Here is a 17,246-nt window from a genome sequence, read left to right on the forward strand (position 1 = left end):
GTCAGAGATTTTGTGGTAGATGCATCACTTGTAAACAAGCCAAATCCAAAGTGCAGCCCTATGGCTATACTCCCCATTACCAATACTTTATGTGCCTTGGCGTGATGTTTCGATGGATTTTGTACCAGGGTTACCTAAGTCTAAATGAGGCAGAGACTTAATTTTTGTAGTTGTGGATAGATTTTTAAAGATGGCACATTTTATTCCATACCACAAAATGGATGATGCTTTAAATGTCGTTGACCTATTCTTTAGGGAGATTGTGAGGTTGCATAGTATGCTCAGGACAATTGTTTCTGATAGGGATGCTAAGTTTTTAAGTTACATTTGGAAGACATTATGGGCTAAGTTAGGAACTAAGTTGTTGTTTTCAACTACTTGTCACCCTCAAACTGATAGTCAAACAGAAGTTGTGAATGGAATTTTATCTACTCTGTTGCGGGCTATGATTAAAAAGAACATCAAAACTTGAGAAGATTGTTTACCACATGTTGAGTTTGATTATAATCGTTCTGTTTATTCTACAACTAAGTATTCACCGTTTGAAATTATTAATGGTTTTAATCTTTTAACCCCATTGGATTTAACTCCATTACCTATTTTTAAGCATGTCAACTTAGATGGTAAGAAAAAGGCTGAAATTGTTAAACACATACACAAGAGGATGAAGTTTAACATCGAGTGAAGAACTGAGCAATGTGCTAAACAAACCAACAAAGGGTGACATAAGCTAGTCTTTGAACCCGGTGATTGGGTCTCATTACACATGCGCAAGGAACGATTTCCAGAACAAAGGAAATTTAAGTTATTACCTCGAGGGGATGGTCCTTTCCAAGTATTGGAACGGATAAATGACAATGCATACAAGCTGGATTTGCCTAGTGAGTACAACGTAAGTGCTAGTTTAATGTTTTTGATTTGAGTCCTTTTGATGCAAATGATGATTTGAGGATAAATCCTCTTCAAGAGGAAGGGAATGATGAGATTCAGGACAAAACTGTCACAAGCACGTGGGATGAGGCATATTTAGATCCTATTCAAGTTCCCATCGAACTCGTCACAAGTGCCCCACCAAAGAAATTTAAAGAAGTGCTTAATGGGTTGATTCAAGCAACTTGGACTCAATCAAATTCGTGGAGGCTCGTTGAAGGAATCGCATATGATAAATGTATGATTTAGGCTCTTAAAGTTTCCAAATAATCACTTCCATGAAATAGGAAGTTGGCTTGCACATTATGGCCAAAAAATATATTATTTTCCTTTTTAAGATACTTTCCAATTTTTTAGGAAGACTATTCGAGAAACAAATAAGTTATTTCTCTTTTAATTGCCAAGTTTCCATTTTAATTGATGTAAGGCATTTAAGCCGATTAGGATTCTGATTTGATTTAGATTTTTATCTATTTACTGACATTAGGATTCTGATTTGATTTAGATTTTTATCTATTTACTGACATTAGGATTCTGATTTGATTTAAATTCTTTCATATTTGTTTAGATTTATATTCCGATTTGATTTTGGTCTAGGATTTATTTCTAAAATTTCTTGTAACCGATCCCATATAATGTACTCACATATAATAAATAGAGACAGATAAGTTTTGACGCAATTGGTGAGAGAATTAATTCTCTTTGGTTCTTATACAAACTCTTTGAACTTATCAGATTTTTGAGATGTTCAAACGCCTAACTTATCAATCAAATAATCCATAATTGATTGTGGCATCTTCACATACCAAGGTTCATGCTTTCATTAAGCGTTGGGTTACGGTTCTATTCAATTCCAAGTTTAGATACAATCTTGGGGACTATATTGATTAGGGTCCCGTCAGTTCTTGACGGGATTCGTATCAAAAGCATATGACACCTTAAAGAATATGTGGATAAAAAAAGGGATAGAAACATGAGTAACGAAAGTTTGTTGTGTTCTTTTCTCCATTTGGGAAGATTTACAAAAGTGACGTAGTGTGCAATATGGTTGATATGGATGCGTGGCATCTGTTACTGGGCAGACTTTAGCAATTCGATGTTAATGCAATTCATAAAGAGAGGGAAAATGTGTATGAGTTATGGTGGAAAAGCAAGAATGTTTGTTTGGTGACTTTAACAACAAAAAAAGAATTCTAAAGTCGAAGGGAAGAACTTTCTAGCTAGTGCCTTTATGAGATATATAATGTTATATAGACCTAGTTCCTGTGACAAGTTTGCCTAACTTGCCCCCCATTATTATATGAACTCTCACAAGCAAGCGATCTTATAAGGGTAGACTGATGAGTTATTATGGAAAGGGTTCATTCGTGAGAGTATAAGTCCATGTGTTGATCAGCTTTATTAGTGCCAAAAAAGGATAAAAGTTCGCGTATGTATGCACATAGTAGGCGAATTAACCAAATTACGATAAAGTATCCTTCTCCTCTTCTGGTCTTTTGAGATTTATTAGATCAATTAGATAGTCTTTATTTTCTCGAAGATAAAATTATGTAGTAGATATTATTATATCAGAATTAGGCCTGGAGATGAGTGGCAGACAACATTCAAAACAAAGGAAGGTTGTATGAGTGGTTTGTAATGCCATTCAGATTATCAAATTGCCTAAAACCTGTATACGCTTGATGAACCAGGTTTTTAAACCATTTTCCTACAAATTTATTATGGTGTATATTGACGATATTCTAGTTTATTCTATTGATATGGTAACATATCTAGAGCATTTGAGAATGACTATAGAGGTGTTGTGGAGAAACAAACTTTGCATTAATCCAAAGAAGCGTAGATTTCTACAGAGTAATGTGGAGTTTTTGGATTTTATAGTTGGTGTAAATGAGATTTAAGCAAATGAGTCAAAGATACAAGCCATTAAAGAATGACCTATATCCAAAATAGTGGGTTAAATTAAGAGATTTCAGGGGTTGGCCACGTTTTATAAGAGATTTATTCGCGATTAACATTATAGCTACACCTGTTATAAAATGTTTGAAGAAAGGGAAGTTTAAATGGGAAGAAAAGCAAGAAGCGAATTTTGCTTTATTAATGGAGAAGTTATCTATTGCTCTTATATTAGCCTTGTCAAATTTTAGCAAGGTGCTCGAGGATGAGTGTGATGCTTTAGTTAAAGTAATTGTGGTTGTCCTTTTTTAAAAGGAACGACCAATTAAGTACATGTGTGAGAAGTTAGAATGAAGCGTAATAGAAGTGGTCTATTTACAACTAAGAGTTTTATGCAATCTTAGGGCATTGAACTAATGGGAGCATTAACTAATTTAGAAAGATTTCATACTTTATAGAAACTATCAGGCATTAAAGTAGTTTAACATCTAAGAAAATTTGCACAAGGTGCATGCAAGAAATGTGAACAATATGCAAAAATTTACTTTTGTTTGAAGCATAAATTTTGGCAACAAACTAAACTGGAGAATTCACACAGTTGGAGAACGACTTTACTAATAACTCTAGTCAATAAAGTTATTGGCTTTGAATGCTTGAAGGAGTTGTACGCTAAGGATGGAGACTACCTCATTCGAGATGGGTATTTGTTCAAAACTAATTAGTTATGTGTGTCTCGAAGTTCTTTAAGGAAGTAAATTATCCATGAGTTGCATAGAGAAGAATTGAGCAAATATATTGGTCGAGATAAGACCAAGGCACTTCTGGAGGAGCAATATTATTATCCATAATTGAATAAAGTTGTGTGCAAGATTGTGCAAAGATGTTGGACTTGTCAAGCAGGAAAGGGACATGCCCAAAACATGGGATTATACAACCATTACCTATTCTGGAGAATATTTGGTTTCATCTAACCATGGATTTTATGTTAAGGTTACCATCTATAAGGACTAATCAAGAATTTATACTGGTTGTGATCGATAAGTTTTTGAAGATGGCACATTTTATTACTTGTAAGAAGATTGAAGATGTTGCTTTAGTCGTGCATTTATTCTTTCGAGAATAGTGTGATTATTTGGTGATAATGCTAATTATCAAATTTTATTTAGCTAATGATGAAAATTAATTAATTAGATAGGGATATTTTGGAAAATATCTTTTAATGATAGCATTCAAACTTTTTAGATTAAGTAAAAAGCTAAAAACATTAGCGTAGTAACTTAATGACTTAATTGTTGAAAATATTCATTAAGTTGAAAAAATAAACAGACTTAATCACTTAACTGATTAAAATTAAGTCAATTAAGTTATTAAGTCAAAAAAACAAACAACCCCTTAGTATACCTTTCTGGAAATAAATAAAACTAAAATCCCCAAATACGTTGAAGCATGATTTGTTTTGACTTGTATGTATTATGAAATGAATTGATACAAGATTACAAGCTTATTCAAACACTTCTACGGTGCATTTATTTTCCAGGTTAGAGAGTCAACATTTGGAATAGAAATAATTGATAGTGTTTACTTGTTAAAACAGAAGTGGGAATGAAAATGAAATATATGGGGCCCAAATATTTTTGCGTTTAAGGACAAGGAAATTGATTTCCATGGGGGGTTGAGAATTAAGTTCCTATTCCTTTAACTCCCCATTTTACCCTTCTCAAATTTCATAATTTCAATTTTGTCCTAAAAAATATTATTATATTATTGTTATTGTTATTATTCTTATTTTTTTGTAACTGTTGTTGTTGTTAATAATAATAATAATTATTAATTATTGATAATAAAAATAATGATGGTGGTGGTGGTGACAATGATCATAATAATAGTAGTAGTAGTAGTAATTTTAACAATAATAATAATCATTTTAAAATAGTATTTATTATTATTAATATCATCATCATCATTTTTAAAAATAATTATTTTGAATAATAATGATCACAACTATTATAATAAATATTTATAATAATCAACTAAGGTCATTTTAATGACTTGTAATAATTGATTTCGATTATAAGATAAAGAAAACACATTAACGGCAATACAACACATTTTGATTCTAATTCCTGCAAATAAAGCAAACAATTTATTATAATTCTAATTCTAATTATTTATTCTAATTCTATCTCATTCCAATTATTGATTATATTTGCTTGGAAATGGTATTTTGAAATTCAACCAAATAATACTAAATACAACATAATTTTGAATTAATAGGGTCCAGCTACAATGCACCTGGCGCATGGTAACCTAATTTTGTCTATATGTGAGTTAGCCAATATCTAACATGGAAGTTGTTTGGATGGTACGAATGCATTTCGTATGACTTTCAACTTTGATGTTAGGGGTGTCAAAAAAACCCACTCGGACCGGACCCAGGCAATCTGGTCTGGATTTTATATATTAAAAAAAGGGATTCAAGTATGAAATTCTCAAACACGGACATTTTTGGGCACAGTTCCGGGCACAACACCAAAACCCGGAACCCGGACCTGGTTTCTTAATAAATTTTTAAAAAAGAAAATATAAATACCAAAATCAAAACCCTAATACCCATATTGCCAAATCCGATCGAAACCTAATTTGAAAAGCATAAGCAACAGCGCTGCCACCGGCTGCCGCGCCTCCAATACTCCAAGCCAGCAGTAGCCACCACCCACCATCGGTATCATCTCTTCTCGCTTGCTGACTCGCTAGCCTTGGCACGCAGCTTTGCTCAGTTACTCCATCCTGAGTGCCACTATCACGACCTATAGCGACGTTCGTGCAGCCCACTTTATCGCCGTCACAGCCACCATCTCCATCGCCACTTTTTCAACCACCATCGCTTTACCATCACAACCAGTCAGCCTTAGCCACCAAGTATTGATTTTTACTTCTTAATTTTCCCTTTCATATAATTTTTCTGACTTGGTTAAAAAAATGATGAAATGACTATTATTATTTGGTGTTATACTGTTTTATAAGTGCTTATTATTACTTTTTGGATACTATGCTCGAGCTTATTTTTTATAATAAAGCATATGCAATACAGTAATATGAGCTTATTTTTTTTTATGATAATAAACATGTATAATACAGTAATAGGAGCTGATTTTTGAATTTTGATAATAATAAACATGTGTAATAGGTGCTATATTTCATTAACACAAAAATATAGCCGCAACACATACGATTGGTAATTTATAAGGAAAAATCATTAATTGTGCAGTAAACTTATACAAAGAAATATGGAAATTGACTTGCAGAAGTTTTTGGAACAAGTTTTTTGACAATCTCCTTAATTTCTTTGCCATTGTAACAGCAAAGCAGTGCAATGTCAGACAACATGGAAATCAATTCATCGAGTGTTCCAGTTTTATCTCATAATGTCGAAGATAAAACTGATAATGAGGTTGAGGAAATTTCAGTGTCAACCGTGAATGATAAGAAGAGAAAGCAAGAAACTGGAAAAAGGAAGAAAGTCTCTTATGCTTGGGAGCACTTTACAAAAATAATGGTTAATAGAGAACAAAAGGCAAAGTGCATGCATTGTAATGAAATTTTAAAAGCAAAATACAAATAAGGGACTTCGACTTTGAATAGACATGTGGCATTTTGTTTTAAGAAGTATCAACCGAAAATAGATGAAGCACTTCAGGGAAGTGATTTTGATCAAAACATTTTACGAAGTTTGATAGCAAGAATGGTTATCATGCATGAGCTTCCACTTAGATTTGTAGAATGTATAGGCTTTCGAGAAATGATGGCACATGCTAACCCTGTGGTTAAGCCAATGAGTAGAAACATTTTGAAGAGCGAGATCTTGAAGTTATATCAAATTGAGAAGGTTAAGACTTTACATTTATTGGAGAAAAATCATGGTAGAGTGGCGATTACAACAGATTTATGGATAACTAGTAATCAGAAAAAGGGATATATGATTGTGATAGCTCATTTCATTGACAACTCCTAAAAATTGCATAGTTGAATCTTAAGGTAATTTGTTTATAAATTTTTATTTGCTTAATTTCTCTTTCAAGTTTTTTATCACTTATATTAGATTTTTTTTCAAGTTTAAATTGTTATAACATTTTGAGTTTGTGTATTTAATACTAACACTGGAATATTTGATAGGTTTATCTATGTTCCAAGCCCCCATACTGCTGATGCCCTTTCTAATGAGTTAGTACAATGCCTATTAGATTGGAACGTGGATAGAAAGTTATCCTCAGTGACATTGGATAATTGTACCAGTAATGACACAATGGTGGAGAAATTGCTGTTAAGGTTTGATATTGATAACTTAATTTCTAGTGGTAAATTTTTTCATATGACATGTACTGCTCATATATTGAACTTTGATTGTGTGGGATGGATTGCAAATTATAGAAACTAGGGTTGGAAAGATTAGAGAGAGTGTGAGTTACTGGACACAAACACCAAAAAGATATGAAACGTTTGAGCTAGCTGTTAGACAATTACAAATTAATTGTAAAAAAATTTTGAAATTAGATTGTCCTACTTATTGGAACTCTACTTATGCCATGCTTGAAGTAGATTGATGTATAGAAGTGTTTTTTCTCGATTGCAACAACGTGAGCCTCAATATAAGAGCTTGCCAAGTGATGAGGAGTGGGATTTGGCAGTCATAATGGTGGAGCATTTGAAATCATTTTACATGTTAATAGAGATGCTTTCGGGTACAAAATACCCAACTGCTAATTTGTTCTTTCCGTTGATATGTAAAATGAAATTGTCAATTAATAGGTGGTGCAAGCTCATAATGGTGGAGCATTTAAAATCATTTTATATGTTAACGGAGATGTTTTCGGGTACAAAATACCCAACTGCTAATATGTTCTTTCCGTTGATATGTAAAATGAAAATTTCAATTAATAGGTGGTGCACTGCTAATAACCTTGATATTAGGATTATGGCTGACAAAATGGCTGACAAGTTTGATGAATATTAGCATGACATTCATCTTATGTTAGTTGTGGCTGTTGTACTTGACCCAAGATATAAGATGATGTTAATTTATTTTTATTTCCCAAAGATATATGGTGATACCGAAGATGAGCATATTGAGTGTGCACAAAAGCTTTGTCATGATTTAGTGAAAGAATATGAATCGAAGGCAACGGTTGTGAGTAGTGGGCAGAATGTTGGATTAGAAATTTCTCGTTCTAAATCTTGTTTGAATTCCAATAAGTATTGGGATGTAGATGAGTTTGAAATATTTCGAAGCCAAAATAAGCGTGCTACGGTAACTAAGTCGGAGTTTGATAGGTATTTAGGTGAGGAATTGTTGGATGCCACTCCGAACTTTGATATTTTAGCCTTTTGGAAGATGCACACAGGCCAAAATCCTATTTTGGCTGATTTAGCTAAGGATATCTTAGTCATTCTTGTATCCACCGTTGCCTTTGAGTAAGCTTTTAGTACTGGGGGTAGATTTTTGAGTCCGCATCATAGTAAACTTCTTCCTGACACTTTGGAAGCCTTAATGTGTGCTCAGAATTGGATTTGGGCTTCTACTTCTCGAGGTATACAATTATTTTAATTATATTTTAGTAGTATTTGTTCACTTAAAATGCTTTGAATCGTAATGTGTAATTTTTATTGTTAGGTGGAGTTCCAGAAGATGAGATTTTTATTGGGAAGGAGGTAATTTCTGATGCTGATGATGGGCCACAAGCGTCGAGCAGCATGACATGACCTTTTTTTTTGGGAATTAAACATGAACTTGTTATTTACTTATTTTACATGGGAGTATTTTGAGACTTTTTTATGAACTATTTTTTCATTTGTTGAACATTTTAGGATTTTTATACGTTGTATTGGTAATTGATATCATAATTATGAACTTATGATATGTTGGATGTTATTTAGATTTATTTGGTGATTATTTTGTTGTTTAATTTAAATTTTGTTGATATAGATTGAAACAATTTTTATTTATTATTTGTGTAAAATTTGCATTGTTAGTATGTTATAGGTAGTAGAAAGTGCAGGAATTTAGGTTAGAAATCTTAATGTGTTATTTAAATTTTTTAAAGCTTGAGATTTATCAAATCTTATAGTATGATACAGAAGAAACGTGCATGCATGTTGCCTATTGTCTATTGACAATACATAGGTGTGTTCAATTGTAGATATTTGACTAAGAGAAATGAAATAATAAAAATAAAAGAAGAATTTAGCACATGCGGGCCGCACGTAGAAAATCCAGGCTTAAACTCGGGTCCGGGTAGCCATTTCACTCATCTGGGCCGGTCTGGGGCAGCACCAAACCCGGACCGGACCCAGGGTTTTGCCAAGCTTATTTGATGTCCTCATCATTTTCTAGAAAAAAAAAAATCAAAAGTTTTATCTTAACTCATAATTTTGAATTGTTTGAAATTTGTACATTTTGATCAATTAACCTATAATTTAACTATTAAAATTAGGGATACGTGTGAGGACAATAATTTATAAAAATAACTTTTAGTACAAATTTTTTTAGAAACAACATAATTTCTATTTAATTTATAATAAATAATTTAAATATGCTTTTCAGAAACAATATAAAATCTATTTAATCTACAATAATTAATTTAAATATTCATTAAAATATTAATTTACTAATAATATTAACATATGACCAAATAATAATGTCAAAGGTTTCATAATAATCATCTATGGTCTAAGATTCAAGTGTGAGTAATATAACATGTAGGACTTATATGTTAAAATTTTAAAGTCTAATTTTCTCAATTTTCAATAAATAAAAAGGAACTACACTATAAATAGCCAAAAATAGGGTTCGGTGCACTCGAGAAACCATACCATTTTCCGATTGTTTAGAAATTGTACTTATAATGTAAAAATTGAATTAATAATTTTAAAAAACCATATCTAATATACATTTGGCGTTTAGTTTGACAGATATAATTTTTTTTTGAATTTTTTAATTAACAGACCATTTTTGTTGAAAAGATGATTATAAAGTTTTACCCAACACATAATTGTCTTCAGAGGGGAGAGTGAGGTGGATTATACGCCATTGATGACTAAAGTTTAAAATATAATTTTTAAATTATAGTAAATGTTAGTTTGGTCTTCATATTTTAAGAATAATATTATTAGGATTTCAATAATTGAGTCTTAATTAATGTAATACTTATTATTTAATGACCGAATATTAAATTTATTAATTATGAAATTTAATTTTCAGTAGATGAATGACAATAATAGTATTAAAATCAAAATAATAAATTTTTGAAAAAAAAATGATGATGCCCACCTCAACCTATACAATAATATGTAAAGATTGAAATGTTTTACTAAATATCTTTAAAATTTGAATTAGCGACATTTTTCTTAATGAGAATGATGTGGAGTTTATTGATAGGGTGCATAACATTTTTCTTGAAAAAAAATATAAGGGAAATATTTGAAAAACTTGGTTAAATTTCAATTTATTCTCATTTGTGGAGATGCTAAGCTAATAAAGATCTCGAAATCCTAAATATTTAAATGTCGTTATATCCGAAATTCCTCAATAAGGTTCCGTCCCATCCTGTCTTTCTCGGCTCCCAATACAGTTAAGTATTCTTCTAGCTTCTTTTTTATTTTTTATTTTTTAATAAAATATTAATTTTTTAATGAACAATACTACACCTTGTCCGAATCTTTCCACTCAACAACCACAATCCATCTTACCTAGACATATTACTGACTGATGAATTGAAGTCCTGAGAGAAATTATCTACCGTCCATCTGTTTTTTCAATTTTTTTAAAAATATACAATTCTTTTTTTTTGAGTTGGAATCCACTTAAAGTTACATTTCTTCACTTTTTTACTTCCATTTGGAGATTGTTAAAAAAACTAACGAAATATTATTTAAATGACTTTTTTACCCTTAAATGTAAAAGATAAATTATCCACTGACCGCTTATTTTTTCGTATTTTTTTAAAAATACACAATTCTTAATTTTTTTTTACTGAACTCCACTTGAAGTTATATTGTTTTGCATCTATCCACCACTGTGTCATTGTGAAATGATAATTTTACCCTTATGATGTGAACAAAGTTCTAACGGTATTATAACGAGAGTGGACCAATGAAAAAAATGTTAAATTCAGGTGGAGCGCTGCAAAAAAAAAAAAAATTTGTGTATTTTTGAAAAACCGTGAAAAAACAGGTGAACGGTGGATAATTTCCCAACTCCTGAAGAATAATATAAATAAACAAGATCTAACATCAATTGATTGTTAGATTTTCCATTGAAGCTTGGAGAAACAATCTTTCACATTCTAATAAACGAAAGTTTGATAAAATGGCCAACCGTGATACACAAATCGTGCCTGATTCACGTCCCATGGTTGGAGGAGATGGTGCTCATAGCTATGCAAGCAATTCTGCCTACCAGGTTCTCTGTGTGTGTGTCTATATTGTATATATATGTCATATATTTTTGTTCCTTTTTCATCTACGAACTTCTTTTAAATTTTCTGGTTCATATAATATATATGTATCAGTACGCTATTTGGGATTTGACTGAATGATTTTCAAGCAATTTTATTTAACTTACCACAATCTCGAAAAAGTAAGAGACTAAGAAAGATGAAAAAAATATATGATATATTATTTGACATCATATCTGAAATGTAAAGTATATCATATATATATATAGCATCAATGCAAAACATCATTTTTTTCATAAGTTTTTAACTAGGGTTAGAATTATGTGGAGGTCTAGAGGCCTGATCTCCAAATGAAAACCAATTTCAGTAAAAATAAATGATTGAATTAAAATTTACCAACTTTTAAGTGTTATATTTTACGTTTTGGCCCCATTAATTTAAAGGTGTTTTGTAGCTTAATCAAGTTTGTGATTTCTCTTCTATCAAAAAAAAAAAAAAAGTTTGTGATTTCTCTATTATAACTCTCATGATGGACCCTCTAAGGTTTACTGATTTCGTGCTATAGCGACAAAAATTTATAATTTCTAAATTTTAGTCCAATCGAAATCCTGTTTCATTGCACAAGATTCTCTCAGTTTTACAATTGTATATCCTGTTTATATATATATATATATTTTCATTATAATAGTTCCTTTCAATTTTACTGATTTATGTTATAGTCTATTCAAGTTTATATTTTACGTTATGACCCAAGAACTGCGGTCACTGGTCTAAACACATATTGCACAAAAGAATTGAGATTAATCTATTGCTGCAGGGAGGACCTGTCAAAGCTGCTAAGGAATTAATCAAGGAAGGCATAATTGATAAACTTGACTCGAAGATCTTGGGACTTAATGCCGTTCCAAACACATTTCGCATAGCAGATTTTGGCTGCTCCACAGGACCTAACACCTTCATTGCTGTGCAAAACATAATAGGTTCTGTAGAGTTGAAATTTCAACATGAATGCCCTTCAGCCATTGAATTTCAAATGTTTTTTAACGATCACTCTGATAATGATTTTAACACACTCTTTAAATCTCTCCATCAATCACGGAGTTACTACGCTGCCGGCGTGCCGGGTTCTTTTTACAGTAGCTTGTTTCCTAAGTCATCTCTACATTTTGTACATTCTTCCTATACCCTGCATTGGCTCTCCAAAGTTCCTAAAGTTGATGGGGTGGAAGGAAGTATTCAAACCAGAAGATTTGTAAATGAAGTTATGGAGGCATATGCAGCTCAGTTCAATAATGACTTTCAGACATTTTTGAATACTAGAGCACAAGAGCTTGTGCCTGGAGGCTTAGCTGCTTTGGTCGTGTTTTCTGTACCAGATGGAATCCCATTGGTTAATAATGCTGCAGGTGCATTCTATAATACTTTCGGATCTTGCCTAGTTGAATTAGGCAAGATGGTAAGTGCTGAGTGAACATTTTTATTTGTAAATAAACGTGTTATGATTCTATTGTCTTGTTTGTACATACATCCGATCCAATGAGTCTGATATTAAGACTTGAAATGCTTTATTCCAGGGAATACTAAGCGAAGAAAAAATGTACAACCCGACTCCCAAAGAATTGGAAGGAATTATCCAAAGAAATGGAAATTTTACCATTGAGAGAATGGAAAAAATGACTAATCCCAAGCAGCAAGTATTATGTAGTGCCAGTGATTTGGCCGTTGCTATGAGAGCTGTGTATGAGGGACTCGTCAAAGAGCACTTTGGAGATGAGTTTGTAGACAAAATTTTTAACCATTTTGCAACAAAGGCTGAAGAGAATATTTCCATCATTGGGCAGAGAGTACAGGACAGCATGATGGACTTATTCATCCTACTCAAACGCATTTAGGGTATATTTGACATCGAGGGCAGAGAGTACAGGACAGCTATGAGAGCTGTTTATGACTTTTTAATTTATAACTGCTTCGGAATAAAAGCACTTACACTAATGCGTCATACCTTCAAAGTTGCACAGCACACGACAATTACAGCCATACCCTTGCTATATCTACTAATCTGTTATGTTGTGATTTCATCGTAAGTTTTAGTATTTTCGTATTAATGTTTTACGTTTGTTTCTCCCTTTCTCCCTCTTTTGTTTTTCATTTGAAGAAAGAATTAATACAATATTATGTATGCAATTTTTTAGGAAATTTATAATCAACATTTTTGCCAAAACTAACTTGCTGCCTCTCAATGATTATTTTTTATTACAATAGTTTTTCTGATGGGATGCATCACTTGCACAGCAAATATTAGCAAAACATCAAGTGAAGGATTTTGGTTCAATGCAGGTTAAAATCAAAATTAAAAACATAAATGAGGACAAAATAAAATATCTAAAAACTAAGGTAACCAAAGTGTATATGTTTCCAGAAAGATATATATGCATTTTCCATCACAGCAGAGAAAATGGATAAGGATGTATTCAACATAGTTTATCTGCAAATACATCAATATCTATGTTTATGATGGATGTTAAATCACTAAAAAGGTAAATTATGGAACTTGTAATTTGGATTTAACTTAGCATTTACAATCAAGGGAAAGTAATTTTCCTCAATGACTCTACTATGGAAAGAGCAAACTTGGTAACTCAAAAATTGTAGTGGACTTAGTTTAAATTCTCTTTCTTAAAAATGGAAACTATTCTCTCAAAGATTGACAAATAAACTTAGGAGAGATACATTAGAGATTTCATGTCAAACCAAATGATAAAATTAATATTGATCATCTTATTTCTTTATTTTTTCTTTCCTTTTTCTTTTTCATTTCTCTCATCTCCTCCCATTTCTTCTAACCAAAACATACATTAAATACTAATTTGAGTGATGTTTTGGCAAATGCCTAATAGGTACTTGAAGCTTTTAGGAATTTAAAGATGATGAAGGACAACTCAGTCACTTCAGGTAGGTAATTATGAAGTAATTCTTTACCTTGATTTCCGTATTAAAAATGCTCTTGAAAAAAAAATTGGTATTCAAAATTTACCTAATATAACTTTTGGCATTAGTTAGACTGACCTCAAAACTCAACTTGAACGGTCTTAATTAACACCATTTTATTGGTTAAAAGGGGAAATTTTAGAATACATCAGAGGTATCATGTCAGTCATACAATAAGAAAATAATATTATGACATGTATGCATTTATTTTAAAAAACTATCATGCAAGTAGTGGTTACATTAAATTTAATTATACATGTCATACATGCATCAATTGGTTGTAATACATCTGAAGTATTCTAAAATTTCTCAGTTAAAAGATACTTACAAAATTCACCTAACATAGAGCTGTCTCTGGATAGGAGAAGATAATTCCAATTTCAACAACTTCATTTTTAGTCTATTAATGATTCATCTTAGTTTCTTTGACTTCGATAAATGCAAGCTTGGTTTTCATTGGATGTTGGATACATAATGATTTGTTTAATGGTGAGAATATTAGCACCCTAATAAGTACTTGAGCACCCCTTCCATCCGAAACACTCAATTTCTTAAAATTTTAGAATTTTACCTTTCACTGGTACACTCTCAAAATACAAAAATTATCCCCAAATCTCTGTTATTATGCATTTTTTTTTCATAGATTGAAAAATCATCACAAACCTCCCTTTTTTTCTTTTTACATGCAAGAACTCAGTTTAAGTGTTTTTTTCCCCCATGAAATAGCTAAATTTGTTCATATGAATAAATTGAGTTTTTTTTCCCCTAATCTCATTCCATGTGAATGTTTAGGGTTATTGAGTGAATAAACTTTTTATTTGTTTTTAATAATCTGCCATCGCGAACGTATTAATTCTTATGAGGATTTAGTACGCTTACCAAATTTAGTCAAAAGTTAATTAAAGAAAATAATGTGTAAAAATAAATTGTATAAAAATAAAACATACTGAAGGATTTTTACGTGATTCAAGATTCAAATCCCTATGTCAACATAGCCTCATTCACGAATCAAGTAAGTTCAAAACATTTAAAAATTACAAACTATTAGAACCTTACACAATATGAGACTTCCTCTCAATGATTGTCGCCACCTTTTTATAATCTCACTAAGTGAACACTCTATAAGTCTTGAAATAAAACAGTATGCCATCTCGCTGTAGACTTCCTGTACTATGAGCATACAATCCTTTCCCTTGAAAAGGCTAGAGATAATGTTTTCCAAATCAAAGAATGATCCCAAGGTTGTCACCTCTATAGAATCCCTCTGTTGCTCCGATGACCTTCACTCTTGCAAATATAAAATAATATTAAAATTATTTTAGTTACCATATTCAAAGGGTTTTATAGTAATATATTATTTATGTTTAAAGTAATATTTTCTTCATTTTTAAATGTTAAAAATAACTTAATATTATTGTTTATATTTGAAATAATAATAAAATATTAAAAAATTATATCCATTTTAGTAATATATATGCATTATTATAAAGTTTTAAAATAAATCTTGGGGTTAAATAGATTTTACAATGAAGAAAATATCTCCCTATTAATAATATTAAAATTATTTTTTACATAATATTCAAAATAGTTCTAATTTTAATATTATGTTTCTATTTATTATTAAAAATTACTTTAATATAAAAAGTTTAATAGATTGTAAAAAATAAAAAAATATTTTTTAAATGTTAAAATTATTTTGAAATTTATATATTATTGTATTTGTTTTAATGCTAATTTTCTATTTATTACAAAATTTTAGAGTCGATTTTTTTGGGTTTATAGAGCTAAAGGATATTATGGTCAAAAGAGGGTCTTGGTGTCCATTTGTTGAAAACTTGGGAGTCTTAATGACCATTTCCCTAGACCTCAAGGGTGTAGGTGTTCTTTTTCTAATTTTTTTTATAATAAATACAAATATAATAATAAAAAATATAATGCATATTTATAAATTATTTTAATGTTAATTAACATTAGGGATGGCAAAAATCCCCACGGGGACGGGTACCCTCGGGGATTTTCCCCATTCGGGGAGGGTATGGGGATAATTTCATACCCAATTTCTTATTCGGGGAGGGGACGGGGAAATTTTTTTACCCAATTTCTTATTCGGGGAGGGGACGGGGATGAGGTGGAATCCCCATCCCCTACCCATTTCCCCATTTTAATTTTTAATTTAATTTTAATTTTTTAAAATTATTAGTAAATAAATTATAAAATTTAAATTATAAAATTATAAATATTGGTAAAAATAAAAAATATCAAAATATTTATATTATTAAACTTTTAGGCCTAATTAGCTAATTAAAGTTCTAAATTTTTATTTAGGACATTAAAAAGACCGAGTAGATTCTATTAGCCAAACATTTTTTTTTAATTTTGATATTCTTTAAATATTTTAAACTTAAATCTATTTTTTATTTAATTTTAGATGTTATAATTGTCCACAACGAATCACAATTTTAATATCTAATCTAATCTAATCTAATATTTACTTTTAATTTGCTCCGATTTAACTATTGTGTTGTAAAGGGAATAATTCACATTTATAAAGTGCCCACGCCACCATTGAAAAAGTTAATTTTGAATCTAAATTCGATTTTATTTGTAACAATTTTGTATTAGACTATTAATTTGTTCATGATAGTTTGTAAAATAAGTTTGTATCCCTTGCATGTTGCGTTACTTACTAATTTAATGTATGTGACTTTTGTAATAAATATTAATGTAAGATATATTTCGAACTTTATTTTTATTTGAATTTTTTATTTTAATATGATTAACTCAAAATAAAAAAAAATGTATTAGTTATTCGGGGATCGGGGACCCTCGGGGATCCCCTGTTATTATTCGGGGAGGGGATGGGGATTCTCTCAAGTAATTCTGACGGGGACGGGGAGGGGATGGGGACATACGCAAAATATCGGGGATGGGTACGGGGAGATCGGTCCCCTCCCCTCCCCTCCCCATTGCCATCCCTAATTA

The 17,246-nt window shown here is 31.0% G+C and overlaps 1 protein-coding gene across 1 annotated transcript; it reads left to right on the plus strand.

The window, feature by feature from the left end:
* Positions 1-11,188: 11,188 nt before the first annotated feature.
* LOC112097864 (probable S-adenosylmethionine-dependent methyltransferase At5g37970) lies at positions 11,189-13,168 on the plus strand. Its single transcript, XM_024183454.1, has 3 exons — positions 11,189-11,281; positions 12,094-12,732; positions 12,851-13,168. Exons 1-3 carry the CDS (start codon positions 11,189-11,191, stop codon positions 13,166-13,168), a joined length of 1,050 nt encoding a protein of 349 aa, XP_024039222.1.
* Positions 13,169-17,246: the final 4,078 nt, after the last annotated feature.

Source organism: Citrus clementina, unplaced genomic scaffold (assembly GCF_000493195.1).
Source record: "Citrus clementina cultivar Clemenules unplaced genomic scaffold, Citrus_clementina_v1.0 scaffold_5, whole genome shotgun sequence".
NCBI lineage: Eukaryota > Viridiplantae > Streptophyta > Magnoliopsida > Sapindales > Rutaceae > Citrus > Citrus x clementina.

Excerpts from the sequence above, each read along its gene's own strand:
- LOC112097864 (XM_024183454.1), top strand. The coding sequence starts at position 11,189 with ATGGCCAACCGTGATACACAAATCGTGCCTGATTCACGTCCCATGGTT. Across the intron at positions 11,282-12,093 it reads CAAGCAATTCTGCCTACCAG|GGAGGACCTGTCAAAGCTGC; the intron begins GTTCTCTGTGTG and ends CTATTGCTGCAG. Across the intron at positions 12,733-12,850 it reads TAGTTGAATTAGGCAAGATG|GGAATACTAAGCGAAGAAAA; the intron begins GTAAGTGCTGAG and ends GCTTTATTCCAG.